We start from the raw sequence: 27,901 nt of genomic DNA on the forward strand, positions 1-27,901 counted from the left end.
TAATGAAGAACGTTGCCCAAAGATGAAGGAGGTAATTCATCAAAAATTCTGAGCAATCCTAAACAAGCATATACTTAATCACACTTCAAAGTACATGAATCAGTAACTGCTACAACTAAAAGAAGTAGGCAAATCTAATCGCTAAAGCTGAAGAAGTCAGCACTTTCATATACATACTTGATAGAAAAAAGTAGTAAGAAAATCGTATCTGACCAACAAATACTACTGATCAACTTGAGCTAATTGACATTAGTTGACATTCAACAATAAAATAGTACACATTTTTTTTTCAAATGGCTTGGAGTACTCATCAAGATGAACCTTCTCCTGGACCATATAATAATACTTCCCAAAAACTTTGAAGTGATTGAAATTATACAGGCTATGTTCTCTGACTACCTGAAATTAAATTAGAAACCAATAATAATATATCTGTAAAACTTCCAAACATTGGAACACTATGAGTCAAGAAAAAAAACCAAGGGAAATAGTAAGATATTTTGAACTGAACGGTAATAAAAACACAGCATATCAAAAGTTGTGAGATGCAGCTAAAACAGAAATTAGATGGAAACTTTATAGCTTTAAATGATAATAATAGAAAATAATAAAGGCTTAAAATTGCTGATACAGGTATCCTTATGAAACTAAAAAATTAAAATCAAATTAAACCCAAAGTAAGTAGAAAAAATATATAGATAAAATTGAGGATCAGTAAAATAACAAAGAAAATGCAGAGAAGTCAATGAAATCAAATGCTAGTTGGAAAAGAACAATATAATTGATAAACCTCTAATTAGATCAATTTTTAAAAAGGCACAAATATAAAATTTAGGAATAAAACAGAAGACAGTAGTACATATACTACAGACATTAAAAGAATGTTAAGAGAATAATATAAACAATTTTATTCCACTAAATTTGACAACTTACATGAAATGGACAAATTCCTTGACAGACACAGATAAAAAAGTTACCAACTGATTCAAGGAAAAAATGGAAAATCTGAAGAGACCTATGACTATTTTTAGAAATTAGAGTCTTAATTAAAATATTCCCACAAAGTAAACTCAATTTCTAGGTGACTCTACTGGTTAATTCAATAAAACACTTAAGGAGAAAAAAAGTAACAATTTTACTCAAATAACTTTAGAAAATAGAGAAAGAGGGACACTTCCCAACTAATCTTACCATTAGTATTACCTTCATAACTAAGCCAGACAAATATTTTACAAGAAAGCTACAGATTTCATGAACGTAGGCACAAAAAATCTGAACAAAATATTAGCAGATCAAACTCAACAATATAGAAAAATGATAATAAATTATGATCAAGTGGGATTTATTTCAGGAATCCAAATATTCAAATATTAATGTAATTCACCACAGAGTAAGTGTAATTCATAAGAGAATAAAAAAGAAAAGTTGTATGATCATCTCAATAGATGCAAGAAAAACTTTGACAAAATCCAACATCCATGAATGATTAAAAAGCTTTTTGCAAACTATTAAAAACCTAAAGCTAGCAGCATACTTACTGTTAAAACTATATGCCTATTTTGGGGACCAAGGCAAGAAATTCTGCCTTTACCAATTCAACATTGTACTGGAGATCAAAACTAGTGATTAAGGCCAGAAAAATAAACAAAAGTCCTAAATATCAAAGAAGAAGTATTAAACTGCCTTTATTAACTAATTGCATGACTATATACAGAGAACATCCTAAGAAATGTACCAAAAAGCTTCTAGGATTAGAAATGAATTTAGCAAAGTTAGTGAAAACTAGGTCAATAGACAAAAATCAATTATATTTTAATATAGTAGCAATGAAAAATCAGAAAATAAAATCATAATCATTTATAGTATCATTCAGCATATGAAACACTATGGACTAAAATAAACAAAAATAGCGGGGGCTGGCTGGTTTAGTCAGAAGAGCACACGACTTTTGACCTCAGGGTCATGAGTTCAAACTCCACCTAGAGTGTAGAGATTACTTAAATCAATAAAACTTTATAAATAAATAAATAAGTAAAACAAAACATGAATAAGAATCATACACTGAAATCTAAACATTATTGTCATATATTATAGATGATGCTAAGTGAACAGATACACCATGTTTATGGGTTAGATGAGACAAGACTGCTATTGATAACAAATATGTTATCAATTGTAAATTGATTTATAGATTTAATACAGGTTGGTGTTGTTCATGTGTGTGTGTGTGTGTGTGTGTGTGTTTGTATAGATAAGCTCATTCTAAAACTAGTATGAAAATTCAAAGGAAGAATCACCAAAAGAGTTTTCAAAAATAAGAACTAAGTAGGACAACTCAAGGATTATTGTAAAGCTATAGTAATTAAAATAGTGCAGTATTGGCATAGGATACACAAATAGCAATAGAACATGATAGAGATTCCAGATTCCAAAAATAATAGACCCACACATATGCTATTTTTTTTCTTTTTAACCTTTATTTTTTTTAAATTTTTTTAAATGTTTATTTGTTTTTGAGAGAGAGAAAGACACAGAGTGTGAGTGGGGGAGGGGCAGGGTGAGAGGGAGACACAGAATCCAAAGCAGGCTCCAGGCTCTGAGCTATCAAACCAAAACCCAGCATGGGGCTCGAACTCACGAGCTGCGAGATCATGACCTGAGCTGAAGCCGGACACTTAACCAACTGAGCCACGCAGGCACTCCCATATATTATTTCTTTTTAAAAACAAAGGTGGTAAGGTAATATATGGAAGAAAGGAGAGTTTTTCAATAAACAATACTAGAACAAGTAGTTATCCATATGAAAACAAAAGAACCTCAACACATACCTCCCATCACACACACACAAAAAACCTTGAATTGGATCATAGAGCTAAATGTGAAAGCTAAAACTATCTCATTTCAAGGAGAGTAGATAGGAAACCTCTTTGCATATTTGGGTTACGGAAATAATTCTCAGGACATAAAAAGTATTAATCACAAAAGAGCAAATGGATACAAAAGACTTTCTCCAAATTAAAAACGAATGCTTTTTTTTAATAACACCATTAAGGAAGTGAAAACACCAACCACAGAATAGGAGAAAATATTCTTGACACAGATATCTGATGGAGTAGTTATATCCAGAATGCATAAAGGACTCTTACAATTCAATAGTAAAAAGACAGCCAAATAAAAATAGGTACAAGATTTAAATAGTTCACACAAAGGAAATATACAAATGGTCAATATGTACATGAAAAAAATGCTCAAAATTCATCTTGAAGTAAGTGCAAATTTAAACCACATTGAAATTACACTACAGCCAATACACTGGCTAAAATTTAAAAGACTGCCAGTATACGTGGATGAAACTGGAGAGTGTGATGCTAAGTGAAATAAGCCATACAGAGAAAGACAGATACCATATGTTTTCACTCTTATGTGGATCCTGAGAAACTTAACAGAAACCCATGGGGGAGGGGAAGGAAAAAAAAAAAAGAAGAGGTTAGAGTGGAAGAGAGCCAAAGCATAAGAGACTCTTAAAAACTGAGCACAAACTGAGGGTTGCTGGGGGGTGGGAGGGAGGGGAGGGTGGGTGATGGGTATTGAGGAGGGCACCTTTTGGGATGAGCACTGGGTGTTGTATGGAAACCAATTTGACAATAAATTTCATATATTAATAGTGAAAATAAATAAGTAAATAAATAAATATCACAAAATATTTTCTGGGAAAAAATAAATAAATAAATAAATAAAATAAAAGACTGCCAGTATCAAATGTTGGTGACTCACATACATTGCCTATGGGACTGTAAGATGGTACAACTACTTTGGCAAACGGTGTGGCCATTTTTCATAAAGTTCAACACTCACCTACCACATGACCAGCAAATCTACTCCTCGATATTTAGCCAAAAGAAATGAAAACATTTGTCCACAATGTTTATAGTGGCTGTTTTCATACTGGCCAATATTGTAACAAGTGAAATGTCCATCCCCTAGTAAATGGACGAACAAATTATGGTAAATCCATGCAACAGACCACTGTGGAATAATAAAAAGGAACCAACTATTGATACCCACAAGATACTTACATCTCAAAAACTGAAGAAGCTAATAAACACAAAGGAATTTGTACTGGCATGATTTTATTTATATGGAATTATAGGATAGGCAAAGCAATCTATATTAACAGAAAGCACATCAGTGGTTGCCTGGGGCTTGGTGTATGTAGGTGAATTGACTGCAAAAGGGGTGAAAGAGGAACTTTGGAGGGGGGATAGAAATGTTTTATATCTTGTTTGTGGTGGAATTACAGTTCTATTAATGGTCAAGACTCACTGAGTATACACTGAAAATGGATGCATTTTTTGTGTATAAAATTGACATCAATAAAGTTAATTTTAAAATAAATAAGCAAAAACTGCTCAAAAGCCCCCAGAACCCTCAGACTTGGAAATCACCCACTACTTGAGTGTTGTAAGAGCTTTGGAATGTCCTTGTAAGAAAAGAAGGTACTATGTGTCACATAAATAGCTCATGAACTCCTTTAAACCTTTTCTGCTATTTTTATTTAAGCATGGGGGAGGGGTGGGAGGGTGCCTTTGAACTTTCTCTTATAAAGGAATATACTTCACTCCAACTTTTCTTGATTAGATTCTACTTTCCCAAGGCCTGAATTTAGACTCAGAAGAAATACTTATTCCCTTCTTCCTTTCCCATTCTTCCCTTCTCCTCCCTGCAACTTAGATTCCAGACAAGGCATTCCAGGAAGACATTTACTTTTAACATTAAAGTAAACAAACATTAATTCTGTTTTGAGACTACAGCGATCAACCTTAAGACAACTAGATCCTGCCAAGATTACCACAATCCCAGGATTTCCCAGGTGAGTAAACCAGAGTAAACCAGAAACATCACTCTTACATAATAATGATCTTGCTTTTCCTCTGATTTGCCTTAATTGAAAAGAAATTTTCTTTTTTCTATTTGCTGATATGGTAAATGCCTTAAATTGCTTACCTGGACAATCTCTCACCTAGCTGTGCAAACCAGGATTTTTAAAATTTCCCCTTAGCATGCAGTTTAGACTAATAAACAAGTTCTGTCTTTGTTGTTTACCCTAGCAGCACATAGAATGGCTTCTGGATTGTAACTCTAAATAAATAAATAAATAAATAAATAAATAAATAAATAAATAGATAGATAGATAGATAGAAAGAAAAAAAGAAAAAGATAAAGAAAAGAACACCTAAATTCACCTTTATGACCCTTAATCTCTTCCAATACCAATTTGATTAAAACTATAGTATAACTACGACTTTCCACTTATTCTCATTCCAATAACTCTATTTGTTCTTATGCAACAATCCATTTCCAGGTTTTAAAATAAAAATTGATCACCACTTTCAAATCTTTCAGTGACCGCTTCATTAAGGTTTTGTAATAATCATTTCCTAACAAAATTAAATATTTAACTATTATGTAGTTTTTGAACATAGACTTTGATTCATTCTAATTCAGCTTCCGAGAGTAATTTTCTTATGAGACTATCAAATTTCAAAAATCACATCAGCCTTTGCTCTAATCCCAGACTAGCTTATATTATTCATAAAGTAGTAAAGGTTAGCTAAGTGATATTCTGTACTACTCTTTTAATTGTTTCAGTACAACTGAAACGGGTCACAAGGGTCAAAGCTAGTTGTTAAACAATAAGCTCTAACTCTTGAAACTCTGAAGTTTTCTTTATTCCAAGGAGGCCTTTTGTAGCTGACTAAATCCAGGATGTCCTAGAGCCTCTGTCCTAGTTCACATGCAAGTATAAGTAGGGTGACCACATAATTAATCATCTAAACTAGAACACTTTTGAAAGCAAGGAGTAAGCTATTCATAATCACTCTGGGAACACACATAGTAATTGTCTCTGACAAACTGAGATGTGTTATTATCCAACTATAGCTGCTCAAGGTGTAGCATAGGTCTTAACTGGACCATGAACTTATCAATCGTTGTATAAATATCCTTCACAATTTCTCAGGGGACTAACAAGCATGGTAAGCAAAATATCAGGGCTCCTGTTTGCATGAACATAAGATGTCTCAATTCACAGGTGATAGTTTAGGGAAAACTAGCAAAAGTAGAAGCTTTTAATCTTAGAAATAAAATTTTTCATTGCTGGGAGCCAGAAGGGCTCTCAGAGCTGGTACATACTGCTCATCACTACAGGCTTCGGTTCCAACCCACCTCCTGCCCCACCACTGGAACTAAAGATGAAGTGCCACTGCTGGGCTGGTAGGAACTCCCAACCCCCAGGAGGATCGTGTCATGCCCTGCAAACCCTGACTATGCCAACTGTGCCTTCATTTCAAGAGGATATTTGAAGCTGGAGGGAGCACAAACACAAAGAGATGGAAAAAAGGAAAAAGGGGCATGGGACAGAAAATGAGAGTGGTATATCAAAACATTCAGTATCTGAGTAGTAGGAGTTCCAGAATGAATGAAAGAACAGAGAAGGTAGGGTGGGAAGGGTAGGGAAGGAAGAGCATTAATAAAACAGTTTAAGTAAATTTTCTGGAACTTTAAAGTTAACCCTCATCTTTTTTAAAAGCCACGGAATGCCAGTAAAATGGATAAAAATACATCCACCTAGAACTGGTCATTGTAAAATTTCAGATTACCAGGGATAAACAGAACATGCTACAAGCTCCCAAAGACAACATGAAGAAGGAGGGGGAAGAAAGGAGCAGGGAAGGAAGGGGTTTGGAGTGTGTGGTCACAAGCCAGGGGATGTGGCAGCCACCAGAAGCTGGAAAAGGCAAGGAATGGCTTCTCTCTTAGTACCTCTGCTGACACTTGATTTCTGCCCAGTGGTACGGACTTCAGATTTTAGGCCTCCAGAAGTGGGGGAAAATAAATCTCCATTGTTTTAAGCCACCCAGTTGGTGGTAATTTGTTAGAACAGCCATAGGAATCCAAAAGAGCATGCTGCCCCAGATTCAGAGCACACCCAGGCCATTCTGGAGCAAGTCAAAGACTCCAAGTAAGATTTCTCTAAAGACAAAACTGGTGAGATACTTGATGTGTCTATTTGTCCTAAGTGGAGAACTAAACAACTGGAGATGCTTTGGGCATTGAATTAGATGTAAGCATAAAGACAAAATCAAGCTAGTTTTTTATAAATTCTTTTTAAATTTTTAATATTTATTTTTGACAGAGACACAATATGAGTGGGGGAGAGGCAGAGAGAGGGAGACACAGAATCCGAAGCAGGCTCCAGGCTCTGAGCTGTCAGCACAGAGCCTGACGCGGGGCTTGAACCCACGAACCCTGAGATCATGACCTGAGCCAACGTTGGACACTCAACCGACTGAGCCACCCAGGCACCCCTATATATTTTTTTAAAGTTTATTTAGTTTGGGGAGAGAGAGAGAGAGAGAGAGAGATAGCACGATCAGGGGAGGGGCAGAGACAGAGGGAGAGAGAGAGAATCCCAAGCAGGCTCTGCACTGTCAACACAGAGCTTGATGTGGGGCTCAAACTCACAAAACTACGAGATCATGACCTGAGCCAAAACCAAGAGTCAGACTCTTAACCAACTGATCCACCCAAGTGCCCTACTAAGCTAGTTAAAAAAAAAAAAAAAAAAAAAAAGAACAATATTTAATCCTAGGAAAAACAGAATTGTTTAGGTAAAGGGGGAAAAAAAAAACACTGCAAACTAAATGGTTCACCTATATGTAACATTTACATAGTCCTAATAACAAATTATTCTGTTATTCTTTCGGGAAACGAGAGAAGTAGAATATTTTTTAAATTTACTCATTTATTTTATAAGCAAACCAGTGAGGGAAAGGACAAAAATCTTTGGTTCATTTATGTATTTATGAATGGAAAAAATTTATAACGCAAATTCACCCATTAAAAAACTTAGGTACAAATTACAACATTACAGATAACCCTTTGTTTTGTTTCACATAGAGACCTTAGAGACTCAATTCATTTCATGAGACCTAAGTACGAGTACTCCAAGTAAATATTACACAAATTGGAAGCATCTTGGATTTTTTATGTATATTTCAATACATAAATTTGTATGCATGCTTTAAACAAATAGTATATTTCAATAATGAGAAAATCTAAACGGAAAGTATGACCAGCACGAGGATTGTAGTTTTCTGGTTTTAATATTAGTCTGACATAGCATTAGTAACCATGCCGCATGGAAACATGTAATGGTATGGTCTGAATCATGATTTCTTAAGTATTCTACACCACTCCCCCAGAATACTTAGGCTGGTCATAAAGTTAACTGTGTAAGTAAGTACATAAGCATTATCAGGTATGGACAGCCTCCTGTATTAATTGCTGATTAGCAATACACAAACTGCCTCAAAGACTTATGCTCACAGGTAGACATTCAATTATACCAATAAAACAGCATGTCCTGAAAATATTTTAAGACAACTCTGTTAACCATAATAATCCCACAGTATGACTAATAAGAAGAACCTGCTTTAAAAGCAAAAATTTAATCAGCATAGCGCATGATTGATTCAACACAGTTCCCAGGGAACAGACCAGTCACTTGATTGCAGACTCCTTCATACCAGCCATCATCATTCTTCTTTATCACATAAATGATTGCACCCTCCATAAATGATAGCTCATCGTCCTTGTCTTTCATATAATCATATAGTGCCACAACTTTCTCCATATAGTTCTTGGGACCCAAGCAGGATCCCCATCTGCGTGTGGATCATTATACTGAACTACTGCAGACTCTTCATCCTCATAATCCACTGGGGGTGGTGGCGGAGGCGGAGACTCATCAAACATGGGAATGTCATCTGGGAGAGGTGGTGGTGGTGGAGTTGGACTATCAGCAATGCTTTCCTACATCCTGGCCACGAAGCCTGTGAGAGGTTATCTGTGGAGTCAACTGAGGCATAGGGGTAGGGGTGAGAGCAACAGAAATTGAATTCTGAGAATACAGTGGACCTCCGCTAACATGAGGCTGAGGAGCAGAAAATTGAGCAAAGAGGGAGTTCGTCTGTATCCACCAGAAGACATCGAGGAAGTGGTCGAGTTGTGTCGAGAAATCTGCCTGGTCATTGTGCCGTACTGGGAACTGGGACCTGAGCCTGGGGCTGCTGGTCCAATAGTGGGTGGTGAAATATAGGCATGGCAATGGGGATGCCAATAGTGCTGCTTCCACTGTTTTCTCGACTTCTACTCCCCCCACTACTTCTACTGTGTGTCCTCGGTGTCTGGTGTAAAGAAGCCGTCCTGCCTGGACTATGCTGACTTCTGAGCCTAGCAGGACTTATCATGTAGTCATTAGGAACTGCTGGGGGTTTAACAGGTTCCAGGGTTTTGTAAGGAGTATTTTGTCCCAGTGTTCCCCGGCCTGACATGGGAGGGCTTGGAGGTTTCTGAGTAGGAAGATTTGTTCTGGACAGTGTGCCAGTTCTTGCAGGCTGGGTATTTCCATGCTTGACACCACGGCCCACAACATCCAGAATTGTATAGTCAATAGGTTTCTGAATACACCTTACAGAGCACTCCATATGTGCAGGTGCTATTATTTTGTGAGTTCTTGGTGTATTCTTATTTGTTGTCAAAATGCCAATGTCTCTTCAAGACACTTTCTCTTTATGAATGTCCACGGTCTGTGACATATGATTGGTGGAAGGCTCCATTCTCCAAAGCTGAGAGGTTTGGATATCCAGCAACTGGAGTACATTGTTGGCCAGTGCATTTATTTGAGAAGCAAGTATAGCTATGGATTGGGTTGTGTAGGCTTTGGACTCTTCTAAAGCTTTTCTCTTGTCTGCAGCCTGTATGTAGTTGTTTTCACAGTAGTCTACCACCCGGGTCAGATTCTGGTAACTCTCCATCAGTGCCATCTTGCCACAGGGATCTCCTCCTCTAGTAACATCTACAGCTCTGCCAGTTTCCACCAATTCCACTGCATTGCTTCCTCTCGCATTAAAGAGACAGAAGCAGGGGCGCCTGGGTGGCGCAGTCGGTTAAGCGTCCGACTTCAGCCAGGTCACGATCTCGCGGTCCGTGAGTTTGAGCCCCGCGTCAGGCTCTGGGCTGATGGCTCGGAGCCTGGAGCCTGTTTCCGATTCTGTGTCTCCCTCTCTCTCTGCCCCTCCCCCGTTCATGCTCTGTCTCTCTCTGTCCCAAAAATAAATAAAAAATGCTAAAGAGACAGAAGCAGCAACGTCTGAGGCACTGAGCACCTCACAGCCCAGATACAAACCACCTACTGCCCTCCCGCCTGGTATTGTGGGATGGCCCCCCTCCTCTTCCTCCTCACTCTCTCCACCCCCAGAAGTAGAGAGCATTTTTGTGGTAATGACTGCCCCCAAATTTTCATCCTCCCAAATGGAAAGTTAATAGGAATGTCCAAAGCAAAACCAAGTTAGTAATATATGCATGCTACTTGGAGATGTGGAAATAAAAAAACAAAATAATAAGTTTCGAAAGTTGACAGCAGTGGCTTGTAGGGAAGAGTAAATGTAGGAAGAAGCAGGAAAGCAAGTACAGCTGCTTTTCTTAGGAGGCTTTGTAGAAAAAAGTTTTGCATATGTATATGCATGTATAATTTTGGTAAAAATGAAAATGAAAAATCAAAAACTGGAAAAGCGATGAACACAAAAGAATTGTTTATATTCTAGGACTCTTAAAATACAAAATGAATGAAAATTCTAAAACAAGTTTTGTAGCATCAGGCAAATAGGCATATATGGCTGAGCATAACATTTTCAGTGACTGTATCATACAGGGATTCAAAAGGTACAATACTTCAAATGTCTTCAAAGTGCTCTGGAAAACTTCTACTTGAAAACATAATGGGCGGTGTGCAAACCGTGGCAGATCAGGCCTACGTGAAATCTATAATGGAAAAGAGCAAGTGGGTCCTGTTAGTCATCTATTGGTTTCTCTTCTGTTGATGATTCTGGATTCTTTTCCTTTCTTCTCAACCCCCTTTAACATACTCATTCCAGTGCTTTCTATGTCAGCACATGGTAACCATTAAAAAGACTCAGTCTGGGTAAATTAACTCAGTCTGTGTAATACTATGGTTTGCTAGACAGTATGCTTCTGGGAGCACTTTTGGTGCCAAGAACTGTATCAGTGTCCAGTTAGGAAAATAGAAAACTCTGTATTTCAAACAAAGTAGATTTATTACCGAAAACTGGCTGCACAATTGTTGAAAAGCTGAAAGATCACAAAAGGCATGTTAGGCCACAGAGAACATTAACATTCAGCCCCTAGAGGGCTGGGAGAACAAAAAGAAAGTAAGGTTGTCAACACTGAAACCTTAGTGAGTAGCTAATATTCACTGAAGGTTGTCCTATTTGTCAGGCACCCTGAGAAGTGCTTTAAAAGGATTATCTCAGTTTTCCTCAAACAACTCCTCGAGGGGGTACCAACAGTCATCCTCATTTTATAGGTAAGAAAATTAAGGCCAAAGACAGATAAATAATAAATCCAACTGCGCACAGCTAGTAAGCATAGGGTCTGCCAAGCCATAACCACTGCTCCAAACTCCCTGTTATGACAGGTAGAGGTGAGTGTCTGTGCTGTGACTCATTGTTGTCCAACTTCCCTTCTATGAAAAGAGTGCTAAATCAAACCTATTCCTCTGCCTCAGAGCACTCTCTGTCCAATATAATTTGTGCTTCTTCCTTACTCCTCTTTTCGAACTGCAACATATGGACTAGAAGTTGGAGATTAGCTCACATGAAGGGCAAACAACTCCGAACACCCTATGTGGGATGGAAAGAGAAGAAATATGCAATCTAGGAAAAAAAGAGAGCGAGATTAAAATTTAGGTGTAGGGAAATAGTTTACCTAATGAACCCAATATATTAACTGAAATTGGCAAGGTGCAAAGTCAAAGGTTTGGGTGCTGGCTCAGTGCGCTTTTCTTCCTGATTTGACTTGGCTTGAGAAAAAGCTGATAGGTGTGGCTTAAAGACCCCAGATCACATGTGTGGAATACTCAAGCAAACAAAATAGCTGTATAACATATCAGCTTTATCTACTCAAATAGAAGAGTCTATAAGAATTCACCAGTCTCCTGGTCTGCAGAGAAAACGGAACGATGAGCACAGCAGGAAAAGTAAGCAAAAAAAATTTTGTTTCTACTTTTGGAAATATATTCTTACTATATAATTCACAAAGATATAGTATTAATGAATAATTTTAAATGCATATATAAATTAGAAACAATGTGTACTGAAATACAAAACAGAGTGTGTGCTTCAATACTCAATGTATATTAAACTACAGTTAAAAATAGGCTATTCCTAAATATCTTTATCAAGAATGCATAGCATCTGTACTTAATAAAATCTTTACTTCCTGTATTAAATACATGTGCAGTAGTTATAGTCAATCATAAATAGATTTGTAAATCTAACATTCTATGTTTTTAATCAAGGAGTTTTCTTTATAATAAAAAGCCATAATTTAAATGTTTTTTGTAATCATATTCTTTTTGGGAACACAGGAAAGTTAGATCTGACAAAAGTTTTATGAGAGGAATTTGATTCAGAGGACTTTGAGATATACTTTGAACCTTCCTATAAAATCTCTTACAAAAGGCACACTGATTTCAAAACTTTAGAACAATCAAGATTAATAAGCAAGCCAGCATCAACATGCAAATTCTGAATTACAAGGGCCCTACTGTGCAGAATCCAGGAAATTTCCATAGAAATCCTGTGGAACAGTATCTTCTCCACACAAAAGTCAACATGGGTTTACAAAATAAAAATAATAGTGATACAGTTTGAATCACTTATTAGCACTGAGAACAGAGATAATCAGTTCTAAGTCTTCCATGGATTCATGCTCATTTGTTCAATGTGCTTAGGTGCACAGAAACGCATGTGGTCATTCAATACAAGCAACTCATATTGTTTAACCTACCTCAATTACAAAAGTCTATGCAACTGTTTCTAGGACATGTGTTATGTTAGGAGTGGATCACACCATACACTATCTTGCTATGATAACTTAAAGATTCTGAGGTTTCTACACACACTGTGTGACACAACACTCCTATATCAATTAGATTGGTTGGAAACCACATGGGTCGCCAGTTGTCAGTTTTCTTATTCCAAATCTCTTTATTTTAATTCATTACTGGTTAGTATTTACAATGGCAAGTTACATTTCAAATGAGGAATAGTTAGAAAAAAGAACAATTAAATATGCCAAAACTAAGCTTAAAAGGAGTTCAGAGAGCAAATGTGCAAACCAAATGTATTAATGAAAACAATAAATCTTTGGGTGCAGCATTAATCACTTTTAGCTTTGTGATAACACCCATTTCTGTTTACCCTTCCTGCATTATAGTCTCCTCAAATGCCAAATGGCAATAATAATACCATTTTATAAGGTGGTGTGAGAATTTAATAAATTAATACTGTAATACACTTGTAACAGTGCCTGGTACATAGAAACAATTCAACAGGGGCACCTGGGTGGCTCAGTCGGTTGAGTGTCCGATTTCGGCTCAGATCATGATCTCACAGTCTGTGAGTTTGAGCCCCGCATCAGGCTCTGTGCTGACAGCGCGGAGCCTGGAGCCTGCTTCAGATTCTGTGTCTACCTCTCTCTCTGCCCCTCCCCTACTCATGCTCTGTCTCTTTCTCTCTCTCTCAAAAATAAATAAACTTAAAAAAAAAGATTGTAAAAAGAAATAATTCAACAAATGTTAGTCACTGCTGTTATATTGTTACTGCTATTATTATTTAATCTCTTTTCACTACCATGGAGTAGTAAAAAAATAAAGTTGCATTGATCTTAATTCTCTGGACAGCCAGCTTTGTGACTTTGGGAAAATTAGTCAATTATGGAGTCCATTGAGCCTCAATCTTTTCATCTGTAAAATAAGACCAATAATTCAATAATACTGCCCTGGTAACATCATTGTGAGGTTTAAAGATCAAGTATGTAATTCACCCAAGACAGGACCTTGTAGTCAGGACTTATCTACCCTTAGTGTATTATTTCCAAGAATTTTCATATCTATTGTGGCATTGACCCTGGCAAACACCTTAAAAACTGGGGGGGATTTAACATGAAAATAAATTGTCAAAAGGATAAATCTGCATTGAAAATTTTTTTATCATATTTGCAATTAAGTCAATTCTTTCTAGGAGAAAACTCCCTTAATTTTGTAAGCTTTGCAACAATGAAGACAGCTTTATATTATAATCCCAAATATGTTTTCAACTTTTATTTTTAAGAACCCCAATGGGTAAACTGTGCTAGCTAGAAATTCAAGCACACCATTCTCCCATTTTTAAATATATACGTACATGTGTACATAGGTGTGTGTGAGTGTGCGTATACAGCTATAACCTCTGAAATTTTTGTTGCAAATCTAATCTGGAAGGAATTTCTACACATAAATCAGACAACAAAACAGCACTGCCAAAGCTAACTTTCAAATGAGTGATGCAAGCAAGTAGCAACCACAAGCAGTAAGGAAAACAAAGTCAAGGGAAGAGAACAGGCAAATAGAGAAAAAAAAAAACTCATCCTAGGTAGGGAGGCCAATGTGCAACCGAAATCATAAAGTTAGATTATTTGGGCTTCAGCAGAGAATTGAGCAAGAGGGCAATAGCTTTTATGTGAACAGCACTAAACCTGTCAGCAAAATTATGTTGATTTAGAATTTCACACACCAGCCAACAGTCGCGGGTAAACAACCGAGTTAAGGACATTAGGAAATATCAGGAATAAACAACCCTTGGCAAACAAAAAACAACATGAAGATGGCCTGAAAGAATATATTCCATTTTATCTCAATGTCTCATTATAGTTAATCCTGTTTCTCTTTCCTTGTGCGATTGCTTTGCCTGTTTTTTAAAAAGGTATTTTTATTCTCTTTGTAAATCAGAAGTCCTTCCTTCATTTCTATGGGACACTTTAGGGTCCAGACATGAACATGTTGCACGTAACAAGATGAAAGTCACTATACCTGACTTTAAGAATGGGGAAAAACTAGTAGCATCTTTCTATTCAATTTCCAGGTGATCAAATGCAAAGCAGCTGTGCTGTGGGAGTTAAAGAAACCCTTTTCCATTGAGGAGGTGGAGGTTGCACCCCCTAAGGCCCATGAAGTTCGTATTAAGGTGAAACATTTTTTCCAGTTTTTTAATTTTAGGCTCCAAAAATGGTAAAAGTGGAAATAAGCAAAAATCCGTTAAAAGGCACTTTCTATATGGTGATCCAAACACTTATCGTCAAGAAAGATACAAATACAAGTTGTTAAGTTTTTAAAAAGGAACCAGGGTATATACAGTCTAATCCCAATAAAATAAAAAATAATTTACAAGTTTCTACAGGAAAAAAGTATAAAGGGACGTACATCAAGATTTCAACATCAATTAGCATCAGCTGGTAGAATTTGAGTGACAACTTTCCTAGTGCTAATCTGCAATTTCTACTTCTATAAAAAGGATACATTCTTGTATATTAAGACTTTATTTCAGAAAAAAAATGTTTCACAGACTATTCCAAATTGTTTGATGAGGAAAAGATAAGTGTCCTATTCTTTTCTGTATCTAATCATCCTCCCTTTCCCATGTAGATGGTGGCCACAGGAATCTGTCGTTCAGATGACCATGTGGTTAGTGGGACAATTATCACGCCTCTCCCTGCGATCTTAGGCCATGAGGCAGCTGGCATTGTGGAAAGTGTTGGAGAAGGTGTGACGACAGTAAAACCAGGTACAGAATTCACACTTCAGGAATTCACAGTTCAAGAACAAGATCATGCAGCCTGGAAAGACCTTGCAGAAGGTCATGGCTGAGCTGGGACTAGAACATAGGTCTCCTCCTTTCTTCCCTCACTTGCCTGACTCAGACATGTGTGCATTCATGCAATCATGTTTTCTCTCCTTTAGCAAGTGCCTATTAGATGCCAGGCACTGGGTTAGATCCCGGGAACACATAAAGATCAAGTGAGACGCAGTGACTGCCAAGGTTAGAGTTCATAAACAAATAATTTCCATTTGAGTGTTGCTGAGTACTATGTTCTGTCAGGTCCAAAGAGACCTACAAATGGGACAAAATAAGAAAACAAAAGTCTATGTCCTGAGCCTCCACATCACTATATGGAAACTGTTGTGTACTGATTTCACAGGATGGGGGCCATGAGGCTTTAACTGAATCTACATGACCTACTCTTAGGTGGGAAGAGACTCATTCACTGATTTCCTCTTCCAGTATGGCCTCCCTTCTTGAACATTAAATGAACAAAACAGACTAGATGGAAGGGAATGAAATAGACCTAGCAGAAGACACCCTGCCATAAACAATATCTGTGTTATTACCTTTAACCATGGTTAAATGTGACTGGTGACAAAGTACTATTTTATCTTTAATATAGATTTTATTCTAATTTTATATTAATATAGATAAATATTTTTAAAGGGTGAATAGATAGAAAATTTTATATGGAGATGATAGGCATAGAAATTTGTCAATTAGATGTTATGGCCTGACCATTTTTCTAGGTCTTGTGGCTAGGTAGCATAGGTGATTAAAAATGAAAATTTTGTCTAATTCTAAAAAAATCAATTTACCAATGGATTTGGCCTCCCCCGTTACCGAATACTTAATTGACCTGTGAACAGGTCAATTGTCTGGTTTGTGTTTCAACTCTTAATATTTCCTTTACTCAGAAATAAATTAATAAATGGATGATGGGCATTGAGGAGGGCACTTGTTGGGATGAGCACTGGGTGTTGTATGTAAATGATGAATCACGGGAATCTATCCCCCAAACCAAGAACACATCGTGTACACTGCATGTTAGTCAACTTGACAATAAATTATATTTAAAAAATAAAAAATAAATTTTTGGTAGAGTTCACCAGTGGAGGGAAAATTAATTAATAATAAACAACACCCTTACTTTTCACCCTGATCCCTTAATCATAGCAGAAAAAATAGATAATTTACAAATTAAGTTATCAGCCACAAACATTTGAAAGTCAGTTTTTATCCTTTAAGAAAGTGCCTAACTCATTGATGAGGTTTACAAAGGGATTTCTTGAATTCTTCTTTTTCCCATTTTTGTTAGTTTTCCTTAAAAACAAACAAACAAACTTAAAAGCATAGTCACTTTGAAAAGCCAAGAAATGGTTGTTCAAACACTCATTTTTACTTTATTTCAAACTATTACAAAGTAGCAGATTTCCCTGGCATCTAGTGGAAGAATACCAGCCTGCTCACAGCTAAAATTTATGTTTAAAGTTACATGAGAACATTTAATTACCGAGGCTTAAATGATATATATAAAACTCTCAAGAATAAAGGCACACAACAAAAGATAACTATTAATATGGCAGAAATATTTTTTAAATCTATGTTGTTTCTGATATTTGCATTTCCTCTTTGAGAATCTTCAGGCACATGGAAACCCAAACCAATAACAATGCTGGCTGGCAATGACCAACAACATAGTGGTGAACCCTATTTCTTGGAGACTTCAAAGACACACCTCTAATACATATGCATAAGCTTCTGGTTCTTGCTGTATTAATTCCTGGGTAGAAATTTAAGAAGAATTTGTTTTATACCCTCCAGGTGACAAAGTCATTCCACTCTTTACTCCCCAGTGTGGAAAATGCAATGTTTGTAAACACCCAGAAGGCAACTTCTGCGTGAAAAACGAGTAAGTTTCTGATACTCTCCTTACACAGGCAATGGATTTACACATCCATTATGTTACTGTCTCATGCCCTTGTGTGTCTATGTGTTGCACTGGCCAGTCTGAACATGCCTCGGGGGACCATGCAGGATGGTACCATCAGATTCACCTGCAGAGGGAAGCCCATTTACCATTTCCTTGGCATCAGCACCTTCTCCCAGTACACAGTGGTGGATGAGATCTCAGTGGCCAAGATTGACGAAGCCTCACCACTGGAGAAAGTCTGTCTCATTGGCTGCGGATTTTCTACTGGTTATGGGTCTGCAGTCAAAGTTGCCAAGGTAGGAAAGACAATGGTTGATAAAACCAGTTACACTCAGACTATCATGAACCAAGAGGAGAGCAATTTCTCACAGGAATCAGAGATAGTTCTTCATAGATTTACTGGTAGATTTTCCTCCTGCTATCACAATAACATTGATAAAATTTAGGGTATCAGTTATGACTGTAAAAATGGCCTCAGAAGGAATTGATGAGCATATCCTAGAAAATTTATTTATCACAGATGAAAATGCTATTGACGCTTAGTTAAGAAAAAGTAAAGATGTAATTTTCAATAATTATTCTACAATTGTTCTTTATGTGATTACTAAATTTTAGAGCTGGGAGCTCATTTAGTAATTTATTGTACTGTTAACACCAACATGCATCAGGCATAGTAGGTTCTGCTAACTTTAGAGGCAACAACAGTAAATAAGATGAAGAGATCACCTCTGACTAGCATCTAGTCCATGGATCTTTTACTCTCAGAATTGGGATGAACACTAGATTCCAAAGCCTTATATAGTGCACCTCCAAACCAAGAGTTACCAACCCACCCACTCTGTGGATCCCTACAAAGGAAGTAATAAAGCTTCAGTAATGCACTTTGCATTAATCCAGTCATTAGGGGATTTCACTGCTACATCTCATCTTCTGCACACACATGTATATACACACAGTTCAGAGGTGGTAGATTTTAAAGAGAAATTCTTTAAACAGAAATTCCTCTTCCCAAAAGTATGGAAATCTAGCAGTATTCCTTCATTTTGTGAAATGGAAACCCGGAGACATAAAGCTATTTGCCCAAGATCTCACAGCTGGTTAGTATGAGAATTGTGATTGGCCTATCTCTCAACATTCCTGCTGAATCTTAAACCAGCATACATAATTACCTTCACCTTTAGATCACAATTACAAGTCTCAAATTTTTCTAAGTAAGGTAAAAAGTGGTGTTATATCCCAGAGTATAGTTACTTGGGATAGGAGAAATCAACAGCCACACTGAAGGCTGATTACAGCAGACTAGGTTTACTAAACAGTCCCTAGCCAACTAAAACAATTGAAAGCATGAGTTTTCCAAATTCTGTGGCTCTAGCACTGAGTCTCTTATGCAACTGCATCATCTGTTTAAACAGATGGTCTAGCTGAGCCTAGACACAGAGCAGAAACTGAGAGCATTCATAATTATTTTCAACCATTAACAAAATATAGACCAACTTTTGATTGCATTATTGCTCATTAGTATATTTTTTAAAGCAGGGATAAAGACCCAATAAGATCACAGTGATCTCAAGCTATATTATCTTAGTTATCTGTTAAATTTCCCCTGTTCTTGGGCTTTCCTCTAAACTAAGGTTAACTCTTCTATATTTCACAGCTAATTTATGCTCTCATGATACTGGTCATGATGCTGAAAGTTAATGAAACAAATACTTAATTATTGAAGGTTTCACTGAATTATTTTTCAGTCTCCCAGAATAATCTTTTCCACTTATTATTTCATTTCCCAAAACTTTGCATTTCTGTGTTTGATATACTAAAACTGTTGATAGATTTGAGCTACTAGATTCGATTCAAGACGGGAGTCCCTGGCATTTAGGGCACTGGCTCCCAGCCTGAGTTTCTCATTGGAGTCACCTGGGGACTGGGTCCCACCTGCAGAAATTCTGATGGAATTGGTTATAAGCTGTGACCTAGGCACTGAGAGGTTTTGAAGCTCCCCAGGTGAGTCTAATGTCCAGCAACGTTTGAGAACCACTCATCTAGTTCAACCACCTCAATTTAAACATGAAGCAACTGAAGCCAAAAGAGATTTGGCAGAAGGCTGGACGTAAGAGTTCGAACAGCTCCTCATAACAGAAAAGGCATAGCACTTTATATAGCTTAGGCATTTTCTAGCAATCATTTATTTTTATTTTTTTAATGATTATTTTTGAGAGAGAAAGACAGAGTACAAGCAGGGGAGGGACAGAGAGAGGGAGACACAGAATCCAAAGCAGGCTCCAGGCTCTGAGCTGTCAGCACAAATCCCAACATGGGGTTCAAACTCAACGAACAGCGAGATCATGACCTGAGCTGAAGTCAGATGCTTCACCTATTGAGCCACCCAGGTGCCCCAGTGGCAATCATTATTTAATCCATTTTTGCATTTTCTGAAAACACAGGTCACCCAGGGCTCCACCTGTGCCGTGTTTGGCCTTGGAGGAGTCGGTCTGTCTGTTATCATAGGCTGTAAAACAGCAGGAGCGTCCAGGATTATTGGGGTGGACATCAACAAAGACAAATTTGCAAAGGCCAAAGAGGTGGGTGCCACTGAGTGCATCAGCCCTCAGGACTACAAGAAACCAATCCAGGAGGTGCTAAAAGAGATGAGTGGTGGCGGTGTGGATTTTTCATTTGAAGTCATTGGGCGGCTTGACACCATGGTATGTAACATGAAATGCCTTGAGATATCTGCTTCTATATTTCATAGTATACTTTGAGGCAGTAGAATATAAATATTATATATAAATAATATTTTTAAAACTAAGGTGATTTTCCATATCCTGTTGGGTTATTCTACTTATTATTATGAGAAATCTTTAATTCCATCAGCTCAGCAAATCTGTCTCAAGTAATATTTCTCCTTTCGAGAGGAAAGAGGGTTTTTATAAAATTAAACCACTATAATTTTACTTTGTTAATTTTTGGTAAAAAAAATTTCAAACAAGTAAATATGGGTAATATAAATTGTTTTCAAATTGGCAAGTTTGATTTCTTTCTCACATTCATAATGAAATGGTTTATCAATATTTTACATTTTAAGAAACTTCCATTTTCTTTCATATATCATACTTTGGCCAGAGGAATAATGGCCAATTTTAGACCAGTATCATTTTATTAACAGAAAATATTGCATTTTTCCATTTACCATGCTGCCTTATTTTGCCACAGCAGAGAGCACAGTTCCTGGCACATAGTAAGCACCCAGTAACTATGTGTTGGGTTGAATACCTTTGAAACTCAACAATTTTTTCCACCAAAAAAATTTAAGAGATCTATATCTCATAGCACTGTTTATAAATTACAAGAGATAATGCATGTAAAATACTTAGCACAGCATGACCTGTCAGATGGTAAGCTCAGTAAATGTTAGCTAGTGTTACTGATATGCAGTGCTGTTTCTGATCTTGCAGTGTTTACATAATCTTTGGAATATACATAACATTACTTTCAATGATAAATATCATCAATAGCAAGGAGGAATACATCTCCAGTTATATATATCCCGCCTACCCAGAACTCCCTAGAATCTTACTGAAAGAAAGTCCCCAGAAACCAACAAATCCCCCTTTTGAGGTTCTCCAGTAAATCCTAGTAGTAATGGTAACATGAGGAACCACCCTAAGAATAAAGCTCTTTGTAGCCTTGACTTGAGACAATATACTCACTTCAGATGACTAAAGTTCCAAGGCTATAGCTTTTCTCCTTATGCCTTTTTTCTGTTGTTTTCCCTCTATTTTCTCCTGTGAAATTAGATTGCTACCTCACTTGAAGGTACCAAATATCCAATAGCCACATGTTCTGAGGTTATCTGGTCTTCTAAACATCATACTCCAAAATCTAAGGGTTAACCATTATATATTGCTAGAGAATCCTCAACAATTCTCTTACTGTGGAATATGATTAAAAACTTGGCTGGATGAAGAAGCTTTCTTTTGAAGTTCCAGAAGACCATCAAGTAGACAAACACACCAATTTTGATGATGTAATTGACCTTAACATCTTGTTTGCCATCAAAACACCTGGTTCAAGTACTGAGTTCAAAATAGCTACTTAAAATAAATAAATAGGTAGATATGTTTGTGATGATGTTTGCCTCTATTATTTTATAAGGAAGAATTAAGCATATACAACAGATTCATTCATCCACTGTTTCATTAAAAAAAAATTTTCTGAGCATTTCCTAAAACCACAACACTATCCTAGGCACAGTGGGGAATGAAGAAGCAAAAGCCATAATCTCTTCCCTGCACACACTCACAATCTAGCTAAATCAATATTACGTGATACCATGCACCATGAGTGTGGACTACCAGAAAATTCACTTTAATGATGCTAAATATTAATTTTATTCCAGCTGGCTGCCTTGTCCTGCTGCCAAGAGTCATATGGTGTAAGCGTCATCGTAGGAGTAGCTCCTTATTCTCAAAATATCTCTATGAACCCCATGTTGCTATTGGGCGGACGTACCTGGAAAGGAGCAGTTTTTGGTGGTATGTAGTTAGGCTTGATGGCTAAATTCTTATGGACCTCAGGGGTTCTTCCCTTTTACAAGTGACAAAGCCAGTTTTTAAAAAGCAACATGATTAGGGGTGCCTGGGTGGCTCATTCAGTTAAGCATCTGACTTCGGCTCAGGTTGTGATCTCATAGTTTGTGAGTTCAAGACCCACGTCGGGCTCTGTGCTGACAGGGCAGAGCCTGAGCCTGCTTCAGATTCTGTGTCTCCCTCTCTCTCTCCCTCTGCCCCTCCCCTGCTTGCACTCTGGCTCTCTCTCTTAAAAATAAACATTTAAAAAAATGTTTTTAAAGCAACATGGTTAAATGAACTAGATACGGATATAAGGATGCACACAGAAGGTTCCAAGACACACCTTTTAGTGTCCCCATAAATTAACTAGAATCTCTCAGTCCCACTTCTTTTATACTCATGACTGTATAAGGCACTGAAATACCTCATAGGACCCAGGAAATCCATAGCAGTCATTCACGTGTGCTGTCATTGCCTAAATTTAGGTAACTGCTAAATTTGCTCCCTAAGGGAATAACCACCCATAGTATAATTTCTCTGTGAGAGAGCTAATAATTAAGGACCCCACTTTATCTAGGTGGATTTTTAAAAAGTCTAACCATGGCAAAAGGATACTGAAACACTATCTGTTATTAACCTCAGTAATTGTAGTCTGTGGGATGTAGCACTTTCTATAAACTTTCATTTCAATTCTACTTGGAAAGCCTCCTCTCCAATTCTCCTCTTAACCTATGGCTGAATCTTACAATGATGTTATTTTCTTTTCAGGCTTTAAGAGTAAAGATTCTGTCCCTAAACTTGTGGCCGATTTTATGGCTAAGAAGTTCTCACTTGATCCATTAATAACCCATGTTTTGCCTCTTGAAAAAATAAATGAAGGATTTGACCTGCTTCGCTCTGGAAAAAGGTAGGTATTAAATTTCTTTTTTATTGTAGGTGTTGGCCAATAGAGAAAGAAGGTGAAAGAATGAAAAAAACATTGGAGTGCCTTGGTTCTCCATTAGTAGTTCAGTCTTAGGATGTAGAACATTTTACATCATATTGTGAGAAATTAAAATAGTTGCTTTGGACTTCCTGTTCTACTGAAACCAAACTATTTTGGTTACAGTAAATCTAGATGATCAGAGCCACCCAAGCTTTATTTACAAGAGAACAGTCACCCTTGCAAAGAAAAAGATTCAGAGTCACAGAGTCTTAATTATAATATGGAGTCACTGCAGCCTCTTTCTGGCCACCTAAAAAGGGATACCATTAGGGGCGCCTGGGTGGCGCAGTCGGTTAAGCGTCCGACTTCAGCCAGGTCACGATCTCGCGGTCCGTAAATTCGAGCCCCGCGTCGGGCTCTGGGCTGATGGCTCGGAGCCTGGAGCCTGTTTCCGATTCTGTGTCTCCCTCTCTCTCTGCCCCTCCCCCGTTCATGCTCTGTCTCTCTCTGTCCCAAAAATAAATAAAAAACGTTGAAAAAAAAAAAAAAAAAAAAAAAGGGTTACCATTAATGGCTATAAATTTAAATTGTATTAAGGACCTACTCATTATGAAAGGAGTTGGAGTTACCTTGGGATTTTTTTGTATACAGATATCACTAATTTTTTTCATTAAAAATTTTTAAATTTTTTTTCTTTTTTCAGTTTACAAAGAAGTTTTCACAAAAATTATAGGCATACCTTAGAGATACTGTGGGTTCAATTCCAATAAAGAGAATATTGCAGTAAAGCAAGTCAAACAAAGTTTTTGCTTTTCCAGTGCATATAAAGTTATTTTTACACTATACTGTAGTCTAGTGTGCAATAGCATTATGTCTGAAAAAGTAATGTACATACCTTGATTAAAAAAATATTATCTTTCCGGGGCACCTGGGTGCTCAGTTGGTTAAGCATCCAGCTCTTCATTTCGTCTCAGGTCATGATCTCATGGTTCACAGGATCAAGCCCTGCATCAGAGATTCTCTCTCTCCCTCTCTCTATGCCCCTCCCCCACTCATGCTCTCTCACCCTCTCTCTCTCAAAATAAATAAACATAAAAAATATTGTGTTGCAAAAAAATGCAAACCATCATCTGAGCTTTCAGTGAGTTGTAACCTTTTTGCTGGTGAAAGTCTTGCCTCAGTGTTGCTGGTTGCTGACTAATCAGGGTGGGGGTTGCTGAGGTTTGGGGTGACTATGGCAATTTCTTAAAATAAAACAGCAATAACTGGGTGTTGTATGTAAGCAATGAACCACAGGAATCTACCCCCAAAAGTAGGAGTGCACTGTACACACTGTTGGTTAGCCAATTTGACAATAAATTATATTATTTATAAATAAATAAATAAATAAATAAATAAATAAATAAACAATAGTTTGCCATATCCATTGATTCTTCCTTTCACTAGAACACTTAGAGATCATTGTAGTGTTATTAATTGGCATGATTTCAATATCATTGTGTCTCAGAAAATAGGGAGACCCAGGAAAGACAAAGAGACAGGGGAATGCCAGTCGTAGTCAGAACACATACATATGTATCAAGTTCACCGTCTTACATGGGCACATTAGTGGTAGCCCCAAAACAATTACATAATAACGGGAAAGATCACTGATCACAGATTACCATAACAAATATAACAACAATGAAAAAATTTGAAATATTGTAAGAATTACTAAAATGTGACACAGAGACATGAAGTGAGCAAATGCTGTTGGAAAAATAGTACTGGTAGACTTGCTCAACACAAGGTTGCCACAGACCTTCAATGTGTAAAAAAAAAAAAAAAAAGAGGAATAGAGGGAGGTGCGCCTGTATTGAAAAAGGGACTGCTCTTTTAAATGCTGAAGTCTTACATTTTCTTCAAAGCTGAATGCTCCCTGCACTCCCACATGGAACATGTGGGTTATCCAAATATTAAAACAATTAACATGTTTTATTTCCTGTTTCAGCCTCCGCACCATCCTGACATTTTGAGACCATACAAATGCCTTCCTTTGGAGCAGGTCTTTTGGCTCCTGCACCTTCTGGAACCATCAACCAAACAGCATCATTAACTCTGTTCTTCAGAAATGCAATCAATAAATTATACAGGAGAGCTTTCCAAAAGAAGCAAAAAATGAAATGAAATCCACCTTTTTTTTTAAATCCCTTTTCAAGCAAATGTTTAAAATTCAAGTGAGAGCTAAATGCAATATCAGCTGCATAGTTGAGTCCAGTAAACTTTCCTTCTTACTCATTTTACTCATGTTGAATTGTGGCATCCTTCCCATTGAGGAAAGGTAGGTATTTCTTGCACTTCTTGTATCTTTGCCACCCTCAGTCACTGAAACCCAGGGGAGCAGGTCCTCATTACACTTGCCCCCCAGCACACACATGATGAGCTACCACACTTGAACTCTTCTATTTCTACCTGTATTTCCACTGTCTATATTTTCCTTTTTATGAAATGTACCAAAGCCCTAGGGGAAACGCTATCATCTGGAAAAGGATACACTTAGATTTACAAGTAGAGAAGGTCTAGAATTTCTATATGCAGGGAATTTTTTTCTCTTTATTCGTATAATCTTATATTAGTTTCAGATGTACAACATAGTGATTCAACATTTATTTACATTAGGAAGTGATCACAATGATAAGTCTAGCTACCTTCTGTCACCACACAAAGTTGTTACCATATTATTAACTATATTCTAAATTCAAGGAATTTTTTAGGGAAATGTCACATATTTTCATATGATAGAAGGAGGTATATTTATTACTTCTTATACTGTTTGCAATGAATATATAATTATTCTTTTAAAACAGAAGCAATTTCATGCTACATGTGATAAATACGAGATTCAGATATTAAATATGAAAATTGAACTATTCCTAGAACCAAATTCAAAAATCTGTATTTTTTACTCATGAAAGTGCTTTATTGGCTAAATAGTTAATTATTATAATTAACTGAAAATGAGTCATAAGGTAATTTAAAAGTAATATGGCGGCTTGAAGTGTAGGGATGGGAATGAAACAGCTATGGACACAACATATAACTAAGAAATGGCACAAACATCCAAAGAAATATGTTTTCTAAGTAAATATATGTGCATATACAGATGTGTATTCTATAGAAATTATTTTTAAATTAAAACTTTTCTATTAACTGCCACGTCTTAAATCTAGAATTCTGAAATTTAATTTTTTGAATATGTAAAAGCCTATGATAGTCATTTGTTCATGCTTTCCCACTCTCAAGGGAAGATTTGCATTTTAAGCTTTATCTCTAAATATACATAAAAAGCTAAAAAGCTTACTCCTTTAAGGGGTGTTGTCTCTCTCCAAAAGTGTTATTTGCTTCCATGTCTACAATTTGTTGATATTGTGGAAAGGACTTAAAACTTAGTGCAAGTGATCTATCACTTAATTGTGACCTTAACTGGAAGTTACTCAACTTCTCTGAGCCCATTTTATCCTTTAAAAAAAAAAAATTAAACACAAGGACCACAAAACCTTTTTTTTTTTTTTTTAAGTTTGAAAGATTAATTTAATGCCTTTGGCACACTTTTTACTGTAGAGGACATATGGTATCAGCATTAATGGGTCACCCAAATACAAAGAACTCTAGATTATGACAGCATTAAAGGTTTATCCCAATTCTGCAGAACAGCTTTTTAAAAGATACTATGGGGGCCTCAAAGCTGCGTGCTTCAGATAGAAATTCTCCACAGGTTGAAATGCCAAAATCTAAAATCTATGTGTTGTTGACTCACGTACTTTGGTCCGTTGTAACAGAGCTTTCACCATCCAAACCAATGATGAAGCACTGTGCATGCACGCCCACCCCCCCACCTCACCAGGTGATTTTGGGTTCCCTATAAGGCAGGTCAGAGCAGATAACACCTTCAACACCCCTGTTTGACAGACTGTTCACAGTTTCAGAACAACCCCTCAGTCATGATGATAGTGGAAGAAGAAAGGGAGTATCACTTTTTTACCAGTGTAGAAATGGGGTGGTGAAAGTAGATTACAAACAAAATGTGAATCAGTGTGATAAAATGATACCTGTGTCAGCTGGGCTTTCATTGAACAACAAATCAGCAACTCTTAAAAGTCAGCACAATTTACCTAAACACCCCTGAGGTGGACCATCAACTGTGGACTGTCCCCTAATGTCTGTGCACTGGGAATGCATTGAGAGATGATGTACATTTGATAAATCTCCATGAAATAAATTGCCAGAAAATTCTAACTTTTTTACTATGGAAAAAAGATTAAAAATTTTTGCTTAGGTCATGCCCAAATTATGGACTATATTTCTTGTTTTTAGAAATCATTCTTTACTTTTAAATTTTTAAAAGAAAAAACTGAGGTACTGATAAAGTCCCCATGTGTGTGTTCTCTTCTGTCCATGCTGCCAGGAAGCCAAATCAAAAGCCACAAAAAAAAAGTGCTCGAGAATATGTGTAGATGAGAAAGTGATTTATTTACAGATCAAAGTCTTTCTTTCATGAAGCTACCAAACTTTTTCATTCTACACCTGAAACTAATATTACACGATATGTTAATTGAAATTTAAATAAAAACTTGGGGGGAAAAAGTCACTGTTTTTTTCTTTGTTATGGAACTCAGATTGTAAAAAGGAAAAAAAAAAGGTTTTGTTGCATTTT

The 27,901-nt window shown here is 36.8% G+C and overlaps 1 protein-coding gene and 1 pseudogene across 2 annotated transcripts; one reads left to right on the forward strand and one right to left on the reverse strand.

Annotated features, from left to right (window-relative positions):
• The first annotated feature begins 4,636 nt into the window (after window positions 1-4,636).
• LOC131507289 (alcohol dehydrogenase E chain) lies at window positions 4,637-27,535 on the forward strand. Of its 2 annotated transcripts, none has more exons than XM_058721835.1 (9): window positions 4,637-4,870; window positions 15,045-15,146; window positions 15,605-15,743; window positions 17,607-17,694; window positions 17,792-18,011; window positions 20,157-20,417; window positions 22,112-22,247; window positions 23,052-23,190; window positions 25,199-27,535. In XM_058721835.1, exons 3-9 carry the CDS (start codon window positions 15,605-15,607, stop codon window positions 25,221-25,223), a joined length of 1,008 nt encoding a protein of 335 aa, XP_058577818.1. In that variant the 5' UTR covers window positions 4,637-4,870; window positions 15,045-15,146; the 3' UTR covers window positions 25,224-27,535. The 2 variants fall into 2 exon arrangements, with proteins under 2 accessions (XP_058577818.1, XP_058577817.1); XM_058721834.1 differs by lacking the exon at window positions 4,637-4,870 and adding an exon at window positions 11,989-12,118.
• Window positions 8,433-9,981, reverse strand: LOC131507288 (abl interactor 1-like; annotated as a pseudogene).
• Window positions 27,536-27,901: the final 366 nt, after the last annotated feature.

Source organism: Neofelis nebulosa, chromosome 3 (genome assembly GCF_028018385.1).
Source record: "Neofelis nebulosa isolate mNeoNeb1 chromosome 3, mNeoNeb1.pri, whole genome shotgun sequence".
Classification (NCBI taxonomy): domain Eukaryota; kingdom Metazoa; phylum Chordata; class Mammalia; order Carnivora; family Felidae; genus Neofelis; species Neofelis nebulosa.